Raw genomic sequence first — 16,847 nt, 5'->3', positions numbered from 1 at the left:
AGGGTTGTGGGGAGCGTTGGCAGGAGAGTGGGTGGTTACAGTCTGTCAGATTTGCATGTTCAATACAAAGGGGAAGGTGGAGGGAGATGAAAGACTAAACCCCATGAGGTTTGATTTGTTCCCCTCAAACCACGCAAAATGTAGAGGTCAACTGCATCTAAAGAAATGGAAAAATACCTTTCATCTCAACACAGGCCTGATTTACTCACTCTGTTCTTTTCCACAAGCATCTACTTAGTCAAAAACAAGCACAAAACTGAGCCAAGACTCTTGTCCTTCCAAAACAAACCAAAGCCACCATTTGGCCACAAGAAGTAAGCAAGGTGTTGCATGCATCTTTAAGAAACAAAGTGGCTCAATCAGATGTCAAAGGAAGTGCCAACGAGAGGGAGAAGGAGAGAAAGACAGGCAAATGGAAAGGAGAGCTGTGTCATATGAATACCAAACAGCACTGCTACCCCGGGAGTCTCGCCCGTGTTCCTGCTGCAATGACTTGGCAGACAGGGATAGACGTGCGCTTTGTCAATGCATGTCTGTGGATGCATTTATTTGTTTATTCCTTTAACCAGTCATGAGAGAACAAAATCTACATGGACAACAGGGATGAGAAGATAAAATAAATACAATTATGAAAAGCACATTTGAAAACATACAAGACATAAAAAAACAAGATAATAACATAAATAAGATGGCAATCTGTGCACGAAAGGAATACCTAACAATTGTTAAGATTCCGAGAAGCATTTAAATGTGTTTATATAAATATCCACAATGAGAGTCCTTGAAAGCTGGGTGAAAAAAAAAAAATAAAAATAATTTTTTTTTTACTCTTTTGAATATTAAACAACCAGTGAAGGATCTCGTGCATCTAAAGGAGAAAACAACTGAATAATACAGCATTTTGTAAATAACGTGTGGACATATGGTTTAGAGAATGAGCAAATCTAGTGCACAAAGACATCCTTTCTAAGGAGGACTACAGATTTGCATTTCCTGAGGAAAATACCAGTGCTTACTAAACAGCAAGGATGCATCAGAGCAGCTTTTGCACTGTCATGATGCTCGGAAAGGTTATAGTTTACTGTAGGTTGTACACAAGAATTTCAGTTTTTGAAGCATAAATAGATGCAGCAAGATAAATAGAAGCAAGTCAGTCTTAAAGTAAATGCAAAACAATCAATTGAATTGTTCCATTCATTTTTACATTTTAGTCTTTATTAAGCCATGGACCAAACCAAGCAGCTATTTGAAGGAGGAAAAAAAAGATTACAAGACTACAATGAGAAATAGAACTACAACCCAACTGAAGCATTGCAAATGACAATACAACTAAAAATGCCTTAAAAACATACAAATATTGATTTAAATATGTAAACAAATATTGTAACAGTTTAAGAAGACTGACTATTATGCCCTTCACATGGCTTCATGGGAACGGGTAGGCACTCCTTTTTTGGGCATAATTTTCTGTTTTTAACGGAATCATGGATTATGTAGTATTTCCACCAGTTTTCACTGTTAAAAATAAATGAATAAATAACTAAACAAATAAATCGAATTTTAAATAATGCTTTAACAAAAGCATACATCAGTGATTAACTCCACTGAAGGTCCATCGAAGTGCTTTGAAACCCGCAGCGTTATTCTATGTGTTGATGTAATTTAAACTGAAACAAAAAGACAGCGTGGGACATATCAAGCACTCCCAGTCCATTTTTTTAAATAGCCATTAGCGTTCAGTTTATATCACAGCATGGGCCAGAGCCATTGAGTTCAATAAAGCTGCATTTGACAGCGTATGACAGCCACAATCTCATCCATATTGCTATAAAATATAGCAATGTGTAGAATACATTTTGTGGTCTGCACCAACTCGTGCATATGATCCGCTCCATGCTATTGTGTCTCTGGTCTATAGCAGACTGTGTGAGCGCTGTGGCAATTTGCGTGACACAGCACGGAACACGACTTGATTCGCACTAACAGAAAGCATATTTGCAGTCTGAATCGTCCCCTATGCCCTATATAGTGCACTATGTGCCATTCACTGTACAGAAAATACTAATTCTGTGAACAAGTGACCAATTTCAGCCACAGTTTCAGCATCTATTTATAGCGTTGGGGTGGTGGGACGCTTTGGGTTCTAGAGAGCATTTGATTGGACAGAAAGTTTGAAGCTGAAGTGCAGGGTGATGTCACCAAATCTTTGATCCATGTTAGCGGAACTAGAAGTTTTGAATGTTTATATCTTGCAAATGCAAAGTTTGTCATCATTTTTTAAGGACACACTGCTTTATAGATAACCTTAAGGCTAAACTATTCATACTAAAAGTAAAAAATATTCAATATTGATTTCATGGGGACTTTAAGAGCTTGTGTTATCATTTAAATATCCTCATTGTGGAGCAAAGAGGAAATTGATAATGCGCTAATAAACAAGACAGTGTTGGTTACTTTAGGTAAGAAACAAAGTCACTTCAAATTTTGTCATTTTTTAAATAAATTCAAGCAATAAATAGTTTTTTTTGTGTGACATCACTGTAGTGCCTCAGTTCAAGTGGCACATGAACCAATAATCTCCTCTTCTTTAATAGTTATAGTACAAAATAAATATGAATAAACATCAGAAGGAATCTTATTTCAATCGGGAAAAGACATCAATACACACCATTTTTCAAGTTCAAATCCACTGACGTTATTCTACTCTCCTGTCTGGTTTGCTTGTCGGAGAAAAATTGCAGATTTTGCATTATGATTGGTCAAATCGCCTGTCAATCAAACTCTCTGCCCTCTGTTACAATGATGCCATCACTTGCGGTAAGATTACTGTAAGTCAAAAGGAGATTCTGAAAAAGAAAACAGAATGACATGAGAATATCAATACAGTGCTGCCTTGCAATCATTGTAATGACGGTTCTCATCTCTCATGGCAGCACATATAGAACATCTAGCAGCTCAAGGGCACCTTTATGGACATATCTGTGCAGAACATCTCCATTATACCAAATGGGTAAGACTGCCATTTGGATGAAAGCTATTTGATTGAAGGACAAGGTTTCATTGTGGAGCAAAAAATGCTATTTTATTTTTAAAGAAAAAGCGAAAATGTCACCTAATCTGCTCAAAAGACTAGACGGCCAGATTCAGGCCCAGACTATAACCTGTTTGTCTAAGAACCAGGCTGTCCAGTTTAATGAACTGAAATACAGAAAGTGCTCCATTTGTTGCATCATACTGTACATGTTGCACCAAATGAAAAGAAAGTCAGAAACTCTTTGAAACTGGTTTCAAAAGGTCAAGGCCACAAGATCAAGTCTCAGACTTGGCAAGCTCTCCATAAGAATTCAAAACTAGCTTCGAGCATCCTCAGATAATGCACTTCATCAGAGGTCATGCTTGTTGCCTAGCTTCACTAGTTAACATCTGCTGATGAACAGTACCACTATGCTAAAGCAAAATTCATGTTACACTCTTAAAAATAAAGGTGCTTTAAAAGGTTCTTCACAGCGATACCATAGAAGAACCATTTTTGGTTCCACAAAGAGCCATTCAGTCAAAGGTTCCTTAAAGAACCGTCTCTTTCTAACCTTTTTATAAACTGAAGAACCTTCTTTTGCCACAAAGAACCGTTTGCGAAACAAACAGAAATGTTCTTTAGATGTTAAAGGTTCTTTATGAAACCATTTAGACAAAAAAAAAGTTATTCTATAGCAAGAGTGTAGTCTGAATTTGCTTTAAGGTCTGAGGGGGAAAAAAATCTAAATATAGATTCACCATTTACTGTTGAATAAAATATGAAATGAAAAAAAAAATGAAAAATTAAATATATGAAATGAAATGAAAAACGAAGTGAAAAATAAGAAATTAAAACTATAATAAAATAAAATAAACTAAATAAAGTGCAATGAAAAATAAAACAAAGTATGAAATGAAATAAAAAATAAAATCTAAAATTAAATATGAAAAATGAAATGAAAAATATAATTAAATACAAATATGAAATGAAATATGATATGAAACAATTAAAACCAATAAAATTAAAATTAAATATATATATATATATATATATATATATATATATATATATATATATATATATAGGAAAAATAAAACTAAACGAAATTAAAAATAAAATATAAAATAAAATATGAAATGAAAAATAAAACTAAATAAAAAATTAAAGCTAAAGTAAAATATGAAATGAAAACTTGAAATTAAATGTGCAATGAAAAATAAAATAAAATATTAAACAAAATATGAAATGAAAAATGGAATAAAAAATTAAATAAAAAACACAAAAATGTAATTAAATAAATATGCTATGCAATTCATGTTAGACTTTAAAAAAAATTAGGTGCTTTAAAAGGTTTTTCACAGCGATACCATAGAAGAACCATTCTTTGGATCCACAAAGAGCCATTCAGTCTCTTTTTAACCTTTTTATAAACTGAAAAAACTTTCACCACATAGAGCCTTTTGTGAAACAGAGTTCTTCAGATGTTAAAGGTTCTTTATAAAACCATTTAGACAAAAAAAAAAAGTTTCTTCTATAGCATCGTGTAGCACCTTTATTTTTAAGAGTGAATAAGTCTGAATTTGCTTGAAAGTTTGAGGGGAAAAAATCTAAATATTTCGCTAAATATAGACTGTAATTAATTACATAACTCACCATTTAGTGTAGAATATGATGGACAGAAATGGCTGATGCATTAATGATTAGTTACCTTTACCTGCTGTGTAAGCAGATTGAATAAATGTAAGAAGCAGTTCTCAGTCTGATTCAGCAGATGTGAGGTCCGGACCACCTTAAAAACAAGTGCACAGCACTTTTTTTTTTTTTTTTTTTTTTTTACCCACAATCCACAATCTGCTTCCTTCACTGCTGTCAGCCATCCTCACTGCAAAGTGCTCCCAGGAGAATGGCGGCAGGAGAACCATCCGGGTGTTTATCATCAGATTATTTTAGGTGCACGCGAGCACATTTGCTCCATTTAGCAGCGCATTGGATTTTGGGGTACATTAACCTTTTAGAAAAATTGTGAGTTTCAAACTTTGACAGTTTGTATATTGAGAGTAATGGCTAAGGAGATGGAACAATTTCACAGGCCATTAAAAATTAGACTCATTAATTGATTGATCAACTCTTCAGTCTCTTCAGAGGTCTTTCTCTCTCCAGCGTTTGCACAAACCAACTGATAAAAAAAAGCAATTGATCAGATATGTACAGTCTCTATACTCTAAAAACAGATCTTTTCCATTTGTCCAGGCTGGTTGAACTTGCTGATCAGGCTACTAACGAATCACATAGTGATGTCTGTGGTGCTTGAGGCAGGACTATTGTTCCCAGCATGCACCACAGCATGAATAAATAATGCCAGAAACTGCTGTTCTGTATTATTTGCAGTGGTTTTGTTGTCGTGTTCGAAGATGTGTATCATGTGGTGTGACTGCAACCCCGTCCTTAAATAGGATGTTAAGCATCCCGCATGCCAAGACATCTTTTTATTTTGAAGAGTTTTGTACTTTTCAGCTCCCAAGACTGTTGTTAGCCAGGCAACTATTATATGAATTAAAAGCAAAACCCCCCAGTGGAAAGCCAACAACTTTCCTACTGTGATATCCATTTTCGAATCTTACAGTATTGTTACAGTGAGAGAAATCTTTACTCTAAAAGTGAAACAAAACACAGGCCACTAGTGGGACATAATTTAGACGACAAAACCTGTGTGTCTCAGAAAAAAGGGTGGTATTTATGGTGAGGGAAAAAAAAGAACAAAAACAAAACATTAGATAAAAAAGACTATGTTTAAGCCAACAACAACAAAATAATAATAATAACAACAATAATAATAATAATTCTACAAATTAATTTTACATGCTATATCACAATTTAAAAATGGTTTTAAAGCTGCTAAACAATTATTGTATATTTTAAACTAAAACTACATTAACTTTAACAACCCTAAAATCCTACAATTAAAAAACGTATAAATAAATCAAATAAAAATAATAACTACAGCTAATAAATAAAAAATAATAAATAAAAAAATAAAATAAAATAAATATGAAATTAAATATTAAATTAAATAAAAAAACTGAAATAACTGAAATAAAGTTCAATGAAGAATAAAATAAAATATAAAATGAAATGATGTGCAATGTAAAGTAAAATCTCAAATAAAAATGAAATAAAAAATAAAATAATGTAAAATAAAATAAAATTTGAAAAATGAAATTTAAATAAATTTAAATATGAAATGATATATACGAAAAATAAAATGAAAAATAAAATATAATAAAATAAAATGAAATAAATGAAAAATACAACTAAACTAAATTAAATTAAAAATAAAATAGAATTAAACAAAACAAAAAGAAATGAAAAATTACATTAAATTAAAAATTAAACTGAAGTAAAACATGAAAAGAAAAAGAAAAATATGAAAAACTGAAATAAATATGAAATGAAAAATGCAATGAATAAAATGAAATATAAAATAAAAATAAAAACAAAATATAAAATGAAATTATAAAGTGAAATGAAAAATAAATAAAATAACATGAAATGAAATATGAAATTTAATTAAATTAAATGAAAAAAATAAACAAAATTAAAAATGAAATAAAAAAATTGTAATGAAAAATTATGATGTGAAATAAAATTAAATAATGAAATTTTATTAAAAATAAAACAGCATAAAATATTAAATGAAATTTAAAAAATGAAAACTATGAAATGACAAATGAAATAAAAATATGAAATAAAATAATAAAATGAAATAATGAAATTAAATTAAAAATAAAATTGCATAAAATATTAAATGAAATGGAATTAAATAAAACAAAAATGAAAAATATGAAACACAATGAAAAAAAAAAAAGTAAAATTAAGTAAAATAAAATAAAACAAAATAAAACCTCAATCAAGGTGACCTCACATACGGTGCAGTCAAAAAAAAAAACAGATTTCAGGTGGATAAATTAAGAAAACCGTGGAAATAAAAAGGAATAAAACAAGTACATAAATAATAAAATAAATTAAAAGAAATGTGCCTCTGAACTTTTGATTCATCGAAGAATCATAAGAACAGATTGCAGGAAGACGAATAGAAACGACTGTGAAAATAAAAAGAAATAAAACAAGACAAGTAAAAAATAAATAAATACATAAAAAGTCAAAATGAGTGTAAAATTTGATAAGATAAGACATGAGAAGAAACAGAGTTAATACACAACTCAAAGGCTTTGGCGGAAGAGAAAAAGAGGTTGATAAAACAGCAGAATAGGGAAGGAGGGAAGAGAGACCCCAGCTTCCGTTAATTCCTCAGATTTCTTTCGTGACTGCAGATGAGCCTTGAGCGTGACAGTACGATCCTTTGAGCTGCAACTTGAATGTTCCAAACCGGCTCTGGAACAGCAGGCTTAACCGATGTCTAATCCCACGTGGATGAGAACATTTGGGGCTAGGGCAGTATATCTGTCTCTGTGTGCGCATGTGTGTGCGTGTGTGTGTGTGAAGTGGCTGCTGAAAGTAATTATCACCTTTAGCAAACAAAGGCATGTCAGATGCAGAGAGGTGTCTGTGATGAAAGAACGATGAAATATCGCCTGCAACCCCTGCCTCATGAAACCCCAAAGCGTGTCCCTTCTCCTCAGCATCCTGACACATCATACAGTACAAACATCCCAGTCCACCCTTACACATCCTTTTATGTCTCCACACTCAGACTCTTATATCAGCCCCTCCGGATAAGGAAGTCCACCAGCACAGCACAGCTGGGGCAGGATGATATCACAGTATTCACTCTGTGACAGTACAAATGTATCAGCCGCTATATAGAGATGCATAGTGCTGATACTGTGGTCTATCTAATTTTTAAAAATCCATCAAGATGAAAAATACTGCATACACTCCAAAGTGTGTTGCAGATGATGCTTAATGGTAGCAATTTTAGTTTGACACATCATGCCAAAAAACAGGCTCAAAAAATAAATGTGTAGATTTATAGAATTCATTTCAAGAGTAAAATATATATATACTGTAATAAAACAAATAAAAAAAATAAATATATAGAAATAAACAAGCAATTATTTATATATACATACACTACCGCTTAAACATTTTGGGGGCTTTATGATTTTTTTTTTTTTTTTTAAGCAAGTAATACTTTTATTCAGAAAGGCTGTGTTAAATTGATCAAAGTTAAGACAGTAAAGACATTTGTAATGTTAAGATTGATATTTCAAATACAAGCTGTGCTTCTGAACTTTTGATTCATCAAAGAATCCTGACAAAAATGTATTACAGTTTCCAAAAAAATATTAAACAGCACAGGTGTTTTCAGCATTGATGGTAAGAAATGTTTCTTGAGCAGCATATTACAACGATTTCTGAAGGACTATTTGACACTGAAGACTGCAGTAATGGCTGGTGAAAACTCAGCATTGTCATCACAGAAATATATAATAATAAAAATGGTAATAATAATAATAATAATAATAATAATAATAATAATAAACATTTTCACTATTTATTTATTTTTTAATAGTTATGCAGCTATTTTTTAAACATTACAATAGAAAACCTTTTTTTTTTAATTGTAATATTTATTAATATTACTACTATGACCAAATAAATGCAGCCTTGGTGAACATAAGGAACTTGTTACAAGTAAAAGCAAATAAAGGAACTTAAACAAATAATAATAATAATAATAATAATAATAAAGCATTTAATGATGCATTACTGAAATAAAAAAAATAAAACAGCATTTAATCATCTTAAAATAATAATACAATTGCATAAAAAATAACTAAAATGAAATAAAATACAAAATTTATTCAGCATTTAACAACCTTAGTTGATGCTATTTTCAGCATTTAATAATGCATTATTAAAAATAATAGATAAAATAAAATAAAATAAATAAAAAGAGCTTTTAACAATCTAAGTAAAAAATAAAAAATAAAATAAATAATAATAATAAAATAACATTAATAAAAAATAAAATTAGCATTTAATAATCGTAATGATAATTTCAGCATTTACTAATGCATTAATAAAAATAATAAAAAATAGAAAAAATAGAATTTAATAATCTTAATTAATGTTAATTTATTTTATGAGGCATTATTGAAAAAAAAAAACAGCATTTACTAACCTTGGTTAAAAATAATAATACAATTAATAATAAAACGTAATGAAAAACAGCGTTTAACAATCTTAGTTAATGCTATTTTCAGCATTTACTAATGCATTATTAAAATAATAGATAAAATAAAACAAAAATAAATAAAAAGAGCTTTTAAAAATCCAAGTTAAATAAAAGAAAATAAATAATACTACTAATAAAATAACATTAATAAAAATAAAACCAGCATTTAATAATTGTAACGTTAATTTCAGCATTTACTAATGCATTAATAAAAAAAACAAAACAATTGAATAATCTTAGTTAATGCTAATTTATTTTATGAGGCATTATTGAAATAAAATAAAATAAATAAATAAAATAAAAAAACTGCAATTTTAGAATTTACCAATGCATTATTAAAATAAACAAAAACAGTATTAAATAATCTTAGTTAAAAATAATAACATTAAATAAATTAAATAACATTTTTAATTTAAATAAAAACTGCATTTAATAATCTTAAGAATGTTATTGTTACAGCATTCACTAATGTTTTCTTAAAATAAACAAAAAAGTTAGCATTTAATAATCTTAGTTAAAAATATTACAATTAAATAAAAAAATAAATTAATGAATTAAAACTAATCTAAAATAAAAAAACAACATTTATTATTCTCAGTTAATGTTAATTAATAGCATTTACTAACGCAATGTAATAAAATCACAAGTTGTGTTTGTTACCATTAGTTAATGCACTGTGAACTAACATGAACAAACAATGAACAACTGTATTAATAAATTAATAAATAGTCTATTCAATGTATTGCTAGTTACATTAACTAATGTTAACAAATGACACAATGTGAAAATAATAAATAAAATCAAATAATTACCATGGCACAAAATGGGCTGATTTTGGTCATATCAGGTACTACATGATCCCTAGGGACAGCTGTCCTTTCTGCTTCAACAAATTCTTAGCATTTTGGACAGCGTATTTTGAATGCTGCCTTAACAGTCCTAGTATTAGTGCAAGACATCGTCCCAATCCTAATGCATTGCAAATCAATCTTGAATAATTGATTGCTGGAGATGAGATCAAAGAAATGTATGCATACCTTACAGTGGGGAAACTAGGTCTGAGACTGGAAGAGACACAAGCTATTAATTATCTTGTGGCTGTAGAAGGGGATCTACTGTAATAAACACATACACTACAGGAAGAGGATTAACACAAACACATTCCAACACCTCATTAAATGACCTGCAATACTCATATGTGGTCATAAAGAGATACATGTACTAACGACGGATAAATAAACAGCACATCACATGCACATACTATTGCCAATAGGCTTTTAAAATAAATTATATTACTGTGATTTATCAGAAGAAGAGAGAAAGGTGGTGGAGTTTTATGCAGCCTACAGGCAACAGTATTGAAACATGGTTTTCATCTAATAATATTTGTACAGACCTAAACGCTGTCAAGCTGACCTATGTTTACTTTTAATGTTCACAGATTTTAGTGGTAAAAGCTTCTGATGTCTGCTAATACTAGATGTTGCTGCCAGCCAATAAAAGCTAACCTAACTGTACAGATTTTTTTTTTTTGTAATTTTATCTTTTATATAAAATTTGCTGTGTATTTTATTGCTATTATTTGTAATATATATAATTTAATAATAATTTAGCTGTGTATATTGATAGCTAAGAATCATTTATTTATTTTATTTTATTTTATTATAAAATTTTTTATGATATTTTATTATTATTACAATTTATTACTATAGAAAAACCATTATTTAAATTGTAATAATACTTAATAATACTATAATTATGATCAAATAAATGTATTGGTGAGCATAAGAAACTATAAAAAATAAATAAATAATAATATATAAAAGAAACTTATAAATAAAATAAAATAATGCATTAGTTAATGCTGAAACTAATTAATTAATTATTATTATTATTATTATTGCAGCTATATTTTAAAAAATATATTACAATAGAAAAGCCTTATTTAAACTGCAATAATACTTAATAATATTACTATTATGATTAATGCAGCCTTGGTGAGAATATTTTTTTCTAAAATAAAATAAAATAAAATAAAATAAAATAAAATAAAATAAAATAATGGGCTCAAACTTTTAAATATATATGTGAATACACACTTCATTTATAATAACCCATGAGAGGCCGCTTAAGAGGAGGTTAAGAGGGGTTTCAGGCACTTCGCTTTACAATGTGCTTAAGTACATTATAATCACATGGCCTTTTATGGCCACGACTGCATCAACGATTACATGACACTGACTAAGTACAAGCTTTAAACAGGCAACATCTGAATATCAGACTATTAAATTACACGGTTATACAAAAAAAAGGACAGGTGACCTCAATTATTACATGTGGCCTCCTCGTCTGGCACGAGTATCTGGAGGAGTGTACCAACGTTAGATGCTCGATAACCCTTATGATATAATTACACTCACCTCACTGCTCATTTTTCTACTATTTATGGACACAAAGAACACAGGATAAAAGGGAAATTTGATTGAGCTCTCCACATCTTCAAGGCACCTTACAAAGCCTTCAACGCAGCAACACCAAATCAAATGTCAATTTCCAAGCACTTTAACACAGCAAGAAAGCAGTGTCTGGGAGCTCTTAACGTGTCTGGATGAAGGGCGGGGAAAGTAGCTGACAAACAGCACAATTAAAGCCCCGGACAAATTAGGCAGAGCTCGGCAGCGAGATTTCATGCAAAATTACGCTGGCGAAACGAGTGGCAATTAACAAGGGGGCATGTTCATTCATTAGTGCGAAAGGGAGCGATTTGCTGGGGAAGGGAAGAGGTCAGCCTGTAGGACTGCCAAAGTGCTAATGTCCTCCTAGCTTCTCTGAGTCCTGCTGACTGTGACAGCACGATGAACAATACTGGCATGCATGGAGCTACAGCTCAGCCTGCCAGCCAATCCACGCTTGCGGCTAAGGCGAGAGCTGACAAATATACCATCAAACCAATTAGATGCAGTATGGCGAGAGTGGTGGGACACAGGGTAAGAAGAATGGACATATTGAGTCATTTGATCAACTGGGAGTGTTTTCTGTGGAAGCTTGTTCCAGAAGAAGAAGAAGAAAAAAAAATAACTGCAACTTTTATCTCACAGTTGACTTTTTTTCTTTGCAATTGCAAGTTTATATCTCGCAATTCTGACTCGTTTTCTTGAAATTTCGAGTTTATATCCTGTGATTCTGAATTATTCTCTCTGAATAGTGATATATAAACTCGAAACTGAGAGTTATAAAAAAGTCAGCTCACAATTCTGACATTTTCTTTCAATTGTGAGTTTATATCTCGCAATTCTGACTTAATACCTAGCAATTCTGAGAAAAAATCTGAAGTGAAAGTCTCAAAGTCAAATGAGATAAAAAGCTGCAATTTAATGTTTTTTATTACTTTTTTCTTCGCAATTGTGTTTATATCTAGCAATTCTGATTTTTTTTTTCTACAAACTGTGATTTATAACCTGCAATTCTGATTTAGTAACTCAGATTGTGAGATATACAGTGCCTTGCAAAAGTATTAATTTTTTTCACATTTTGTTTTGTTGCAGCATTATGTTAAACTGCTTTAAATTAGTTTTTCACATCAATTTACACTCCATACACCATAATAATGACAAAGCAAAAACCAGATTTGAAAATTTTACAAATTTATTAAAAATAAAACACTGAAATAAGTACTTTGCATAATTATTCATACCCTTAACTCAGTACATAGTTGAAGCACCTTTACAGCCTTTACAGTCTTTTTGGGTATGATGTGACAAGCTTTGCACATCTGCATTTGGCAATTATCTGCCATTCTTTGCCACACCTTTTCACCTCTCAAGCTCTGTCAGCTAGTATGAGGACTGGCAGACATTTTCTAGAGTCCTAGTTGTCTTCCAGTATGGATAATGGAGGCTACATGCTTCTGTGAACCTTCAATGCAGCAGATTTTTTTCTGAACTCTTCCCTAGATCATTGCCTTAACGCAAGTCTGTCACTGAGCTCTGCAGGCAGTTATCTTGACCTCAGGACTTGGTTTTTGCTCTGACATGCATTTTCAGCTGTTAGACCTTTTCTGAGAGGTGTGTGCCTTTCTAAATCATACTCATTCAAATGAATTTGCCACAGTTTAACTCCACTCAAAGTGTAGCAACATCTAGAAGCAATATGAATGCTCCTGAGCTAAATTTCAAGTATCCCAGAAAAGGGTATGAATACTTATGCAACGGGATCTTTTCAGTTTTATATTTTTAATAAATTTGCACAAATGTTAAAAACCTATTTTTTGCTTTGCCATTATGAAGTAGGGAGTGTAGACTGATGTGGGAAAAAAGTAATTTAAAGTAGTTTAACATAAGGCAGCAACATAACAAAATGTGAAAAAAATGAAGGGGTATAAATACTTTCGCAAGGCACTGTAAACTCACAATTGCAAGTTATAATTATAAAGGTGGATGAACTATTTTTAATGAAGTTCCAGACAGCGTCCTCTGTTCACTTCATTTTACCACAGATTCTTTTACAAACAAGGCACAATTCAACACAGGATTATTAGAAAGATTAAAACTAAAAGACTATGTGCTGAATATTTTGGATCTGACAGTAATGTCTCACCACACAAGAGTGAGTAGCTGTGGTCACTATTGCTTTGTCTGTTATTACAGATTTTTGATATGTATTTGAGTTTTTATGCGTTTTTAACCAAAATCACAGCAGCGTCCATCTATGAAGAATGTAGACTGTCAAACATACACAACTGTTAGCCAATTCTACCAGTGGGTGGTTACTTTTGAGTCTACAATCTGCCACGCCTATTCAGAGAGAACATTCTAATGAGCAGGGGTTAAAAATGGGTCAGAAATAGCCTATTAAATCTAAAATATGATGTTTATGTAAAATTTTTGATAACATTATAAGTGGACTTTGGAGAACAGTACAAAATAATAAAAAGGCAGTTCATGACCCCTTTAAAAATGTAAAAATGCAGAAAGTTAACATAATTAGGGTTATAGTATTAACTAGCTCTATATAAAAACAGAGGTCTATGGAATGTCTCCATCTAGATAGCCAAGTAAACGTGTGTGTGGGTATATATATGTGACACATGTTACACCCCCACTATGGTACTATATATAAGGAGTACCATAATGGTACTTCTTTTATCAGATGGCTCAATTAAGCACATTTCTAGAGCTTAGGATCGAAGCAAGGTCGAAGATACTCCATGGAAGTTACATTTAGAAGGAGATGAAGATATCAAAAGCAAAACAGAGAGATGAAGAGACAGATGGTGAGGAGGGGGGTAATGGAAGAGTAGATACCCACCCGATGGTGCTTCCAAGTGCCGCCTCAATAGTCCAGACACAGTGCAAGTTGTGCTCGTAAGGCGCTGGGTAACCAGGAGACAGAATCCGGCCCGTGGGCTCGTCTTTAATCGTTCCTCCACACTCGGCTGGGTGAAGAAAGAGATAAACAAAGGTGCAATCCTTCAATGACAGCTCACAACTCCGCAGCACAAAACATTACATCATTTACAAAAAAAAACATAAAACAAACAAAGTTGGGTCCAAAAGTCAGACCAACAGTTGAAGTGTTTCTTTTATATAATATGTTTTTCCATTTTACATTCATTATTTGGCTTGAATTAGATTTTGAAATCACATTTTCTGTGTGGACCACATATATGAATGTAAATAAAATAAAATAAAAGCCTTTAAGTGACAGGTCTGCTTCCGTAAGGGATTCTGCGTTCGTCTCTAAATCCCTGAAGCAAGGATGGTACACTTTGTGCTGTGCAGTGATGCATCATCAGGTGGCAGGAGCGCGTATAACTTTCCACTTTAAAAGAATACATTCAGCACTGAGCAGAGCTTTATGAGTGATGAGCAGAATAATATGGCCGTATATCACCTCCAGGATTAAGCCTTCCCTGGGGAGGGCATATTTCCTTTGGCTAATATCACTGATCGTATTGGTAATACGTCCTGCCCCAGACATGACTATCCATCTTGCAGTGGGGCAATGGTGACGCTGGTGGTGGCGGGCAGCGGGGGTACAAATCACTTGTTTGTCAGGAGGTTGGGGCCAGTGCGTATGACAGTTCCAGTTTCACGGATCAGGAAGTCATGAGAGTGTTATATCCAACCCCTGCCACCGTCATCATCATCCCAGAGGTCAAATGCGTGTGCCCTTACACAGCATAAACTTGTACAGCACATACACATATACACCCTCCAGACATACACTGCAAATGGATCAGACTGTATACAGAATACAGAGTTGCCTTTTATCATTTTATTTGGTAGCATTTACAATAAGGTTCATTAGTTAACAACATTAACTACATTAGTTAATATAAACTAAGAATGAACAATACTTCTACAGTATTTATTAACCTTAGTTAATTTCAGCATTAACTAATGCACTATTAAAACAAAAGTTGTGTTTGTTAACATTAGTTAATGCACTGTGAACTAACATGAACAAACAATTAACAAGTGTATTTTTTAACTAGCGTTAACAGAGATTAATAAATAGTGTAATAAATGTATTGTTCATAGTTCGTTAATTTTAGTTAATACATTAACTAATGTTAACAAATGACACCTTATTGTGAGCTTTTTTTTATTTTATTTTATGTGAGAAGCTGACAAGCTAAGTCTATATATCTGCAATATACTCCGGTTTCCTCACAAATGTTAAACTTTCCATGAAAATGCATAGACTAATCTGTTTTAACAATTTGGCTCTTCAATACAAAAGTAGTTCATTTGAAATGTGACTATTCCACAATCTGTTTCTTTTCTTTTATTTTATTTTATTTTCTTTTCTTTTCTTTTCTTAATCATCTGATATCATATGCATTTATTTATTTTTAATTTTATTTTATGAGGAGCAGCCTGATAGTCTATTTATCTGCAATATACAGCAAACAATTTGGTTCTTCCACACAAAAGTTGCTAATTTGAAATTTTGAATATTCCCACAAACTTTTTCTAGATTTTAAAAAATTCATAATGATCTGATATCATATGCATTTAATATTGTATTTTATTTTATCTCATTTTATTTTATTTTATCTTTTTATTTTATTTTTGTATTTTATTTTATTTTATTTTATCATTTTATTTTATTTTATCATTTTTTTATCATTTCATTTTATTTTATATTTTATATTATTTTATTTTATTTTACTTTATTTGAGGAGCTGCCTGATAGACTAATTCTATATAGGTCCAATATACACCGAACAATTTGGCTGATCCACACAAAAGTCATTTATTTAATTATCCTAAAACCTCTGTCTTGATTTATTTTTTTATTCTTAATTATTTGATATCATATGCACTTAATATTTTATTATATTTCATTTCATTTAATGAGGAGCTGCCTGATAGACTAAGTCTATATATCTGCAATATACACAGAAAAATTTGGTTCTTGCATAAAGTTTTTCATCTGAAATTTGAATATCCCACAAACTGTTTCTTGATTTTTTGTATTTATTTATTCATAATTATCTTCTATCATTTAATGCATTTAATATTTTATTTTAGGCATTTTGGTCCTGCCCATCAAAGTTCAGGGATGATTCTAATCAAAACTCACGGTTTTAGGCCTAAGATTGGGTTTTTGACTGGGTTGTTAGCT

At 31.3% G+C, this 16,847-nt stretch overlaps 1 protein-coding gene across 1 annotated transcript in view; it reads right to left on the bottom strand.

Moving 5' to 3' along the window:
• The window catches only part of csmd2 (CUB and Sushi multiple domains 2), a 425,673-nt gene that overhangs the window by 129,898 nt on the left and 278,928 nt on the right, over positions 1-16,847 (bottom strand). The window contains exon 28 of the mRNA XM_073822409.1: positions 14,523-14,649. Within this exon, the coding sequence (XP_073678510.1) occupies positions 14,523-14,649 (127 nt within the window). The remainder of the gene's footprint in view (positions 1-14,522; positions 14,650-16,847) is intronic.

Source organism: Garra rufa, chromosome 17, assembly GCF_049309525.1.
Source record: "Garra rufa chromosome 17, GarRuf1.0, whole genome shotgun sequence".
In the NCBI taxonomy this organism is placed as follows: domain Eukaryota; kingdom Metazoa; phylum Chordata; class Actinopteri; order Cypriniformes; family Cyprinidae; genus Garra; species Garra rufa.
The sequence above is the reverse complement of the archived record's forward strand: the minus strand, read 5'-3'. Positions and strand labels throughout refer to the sequence as shown.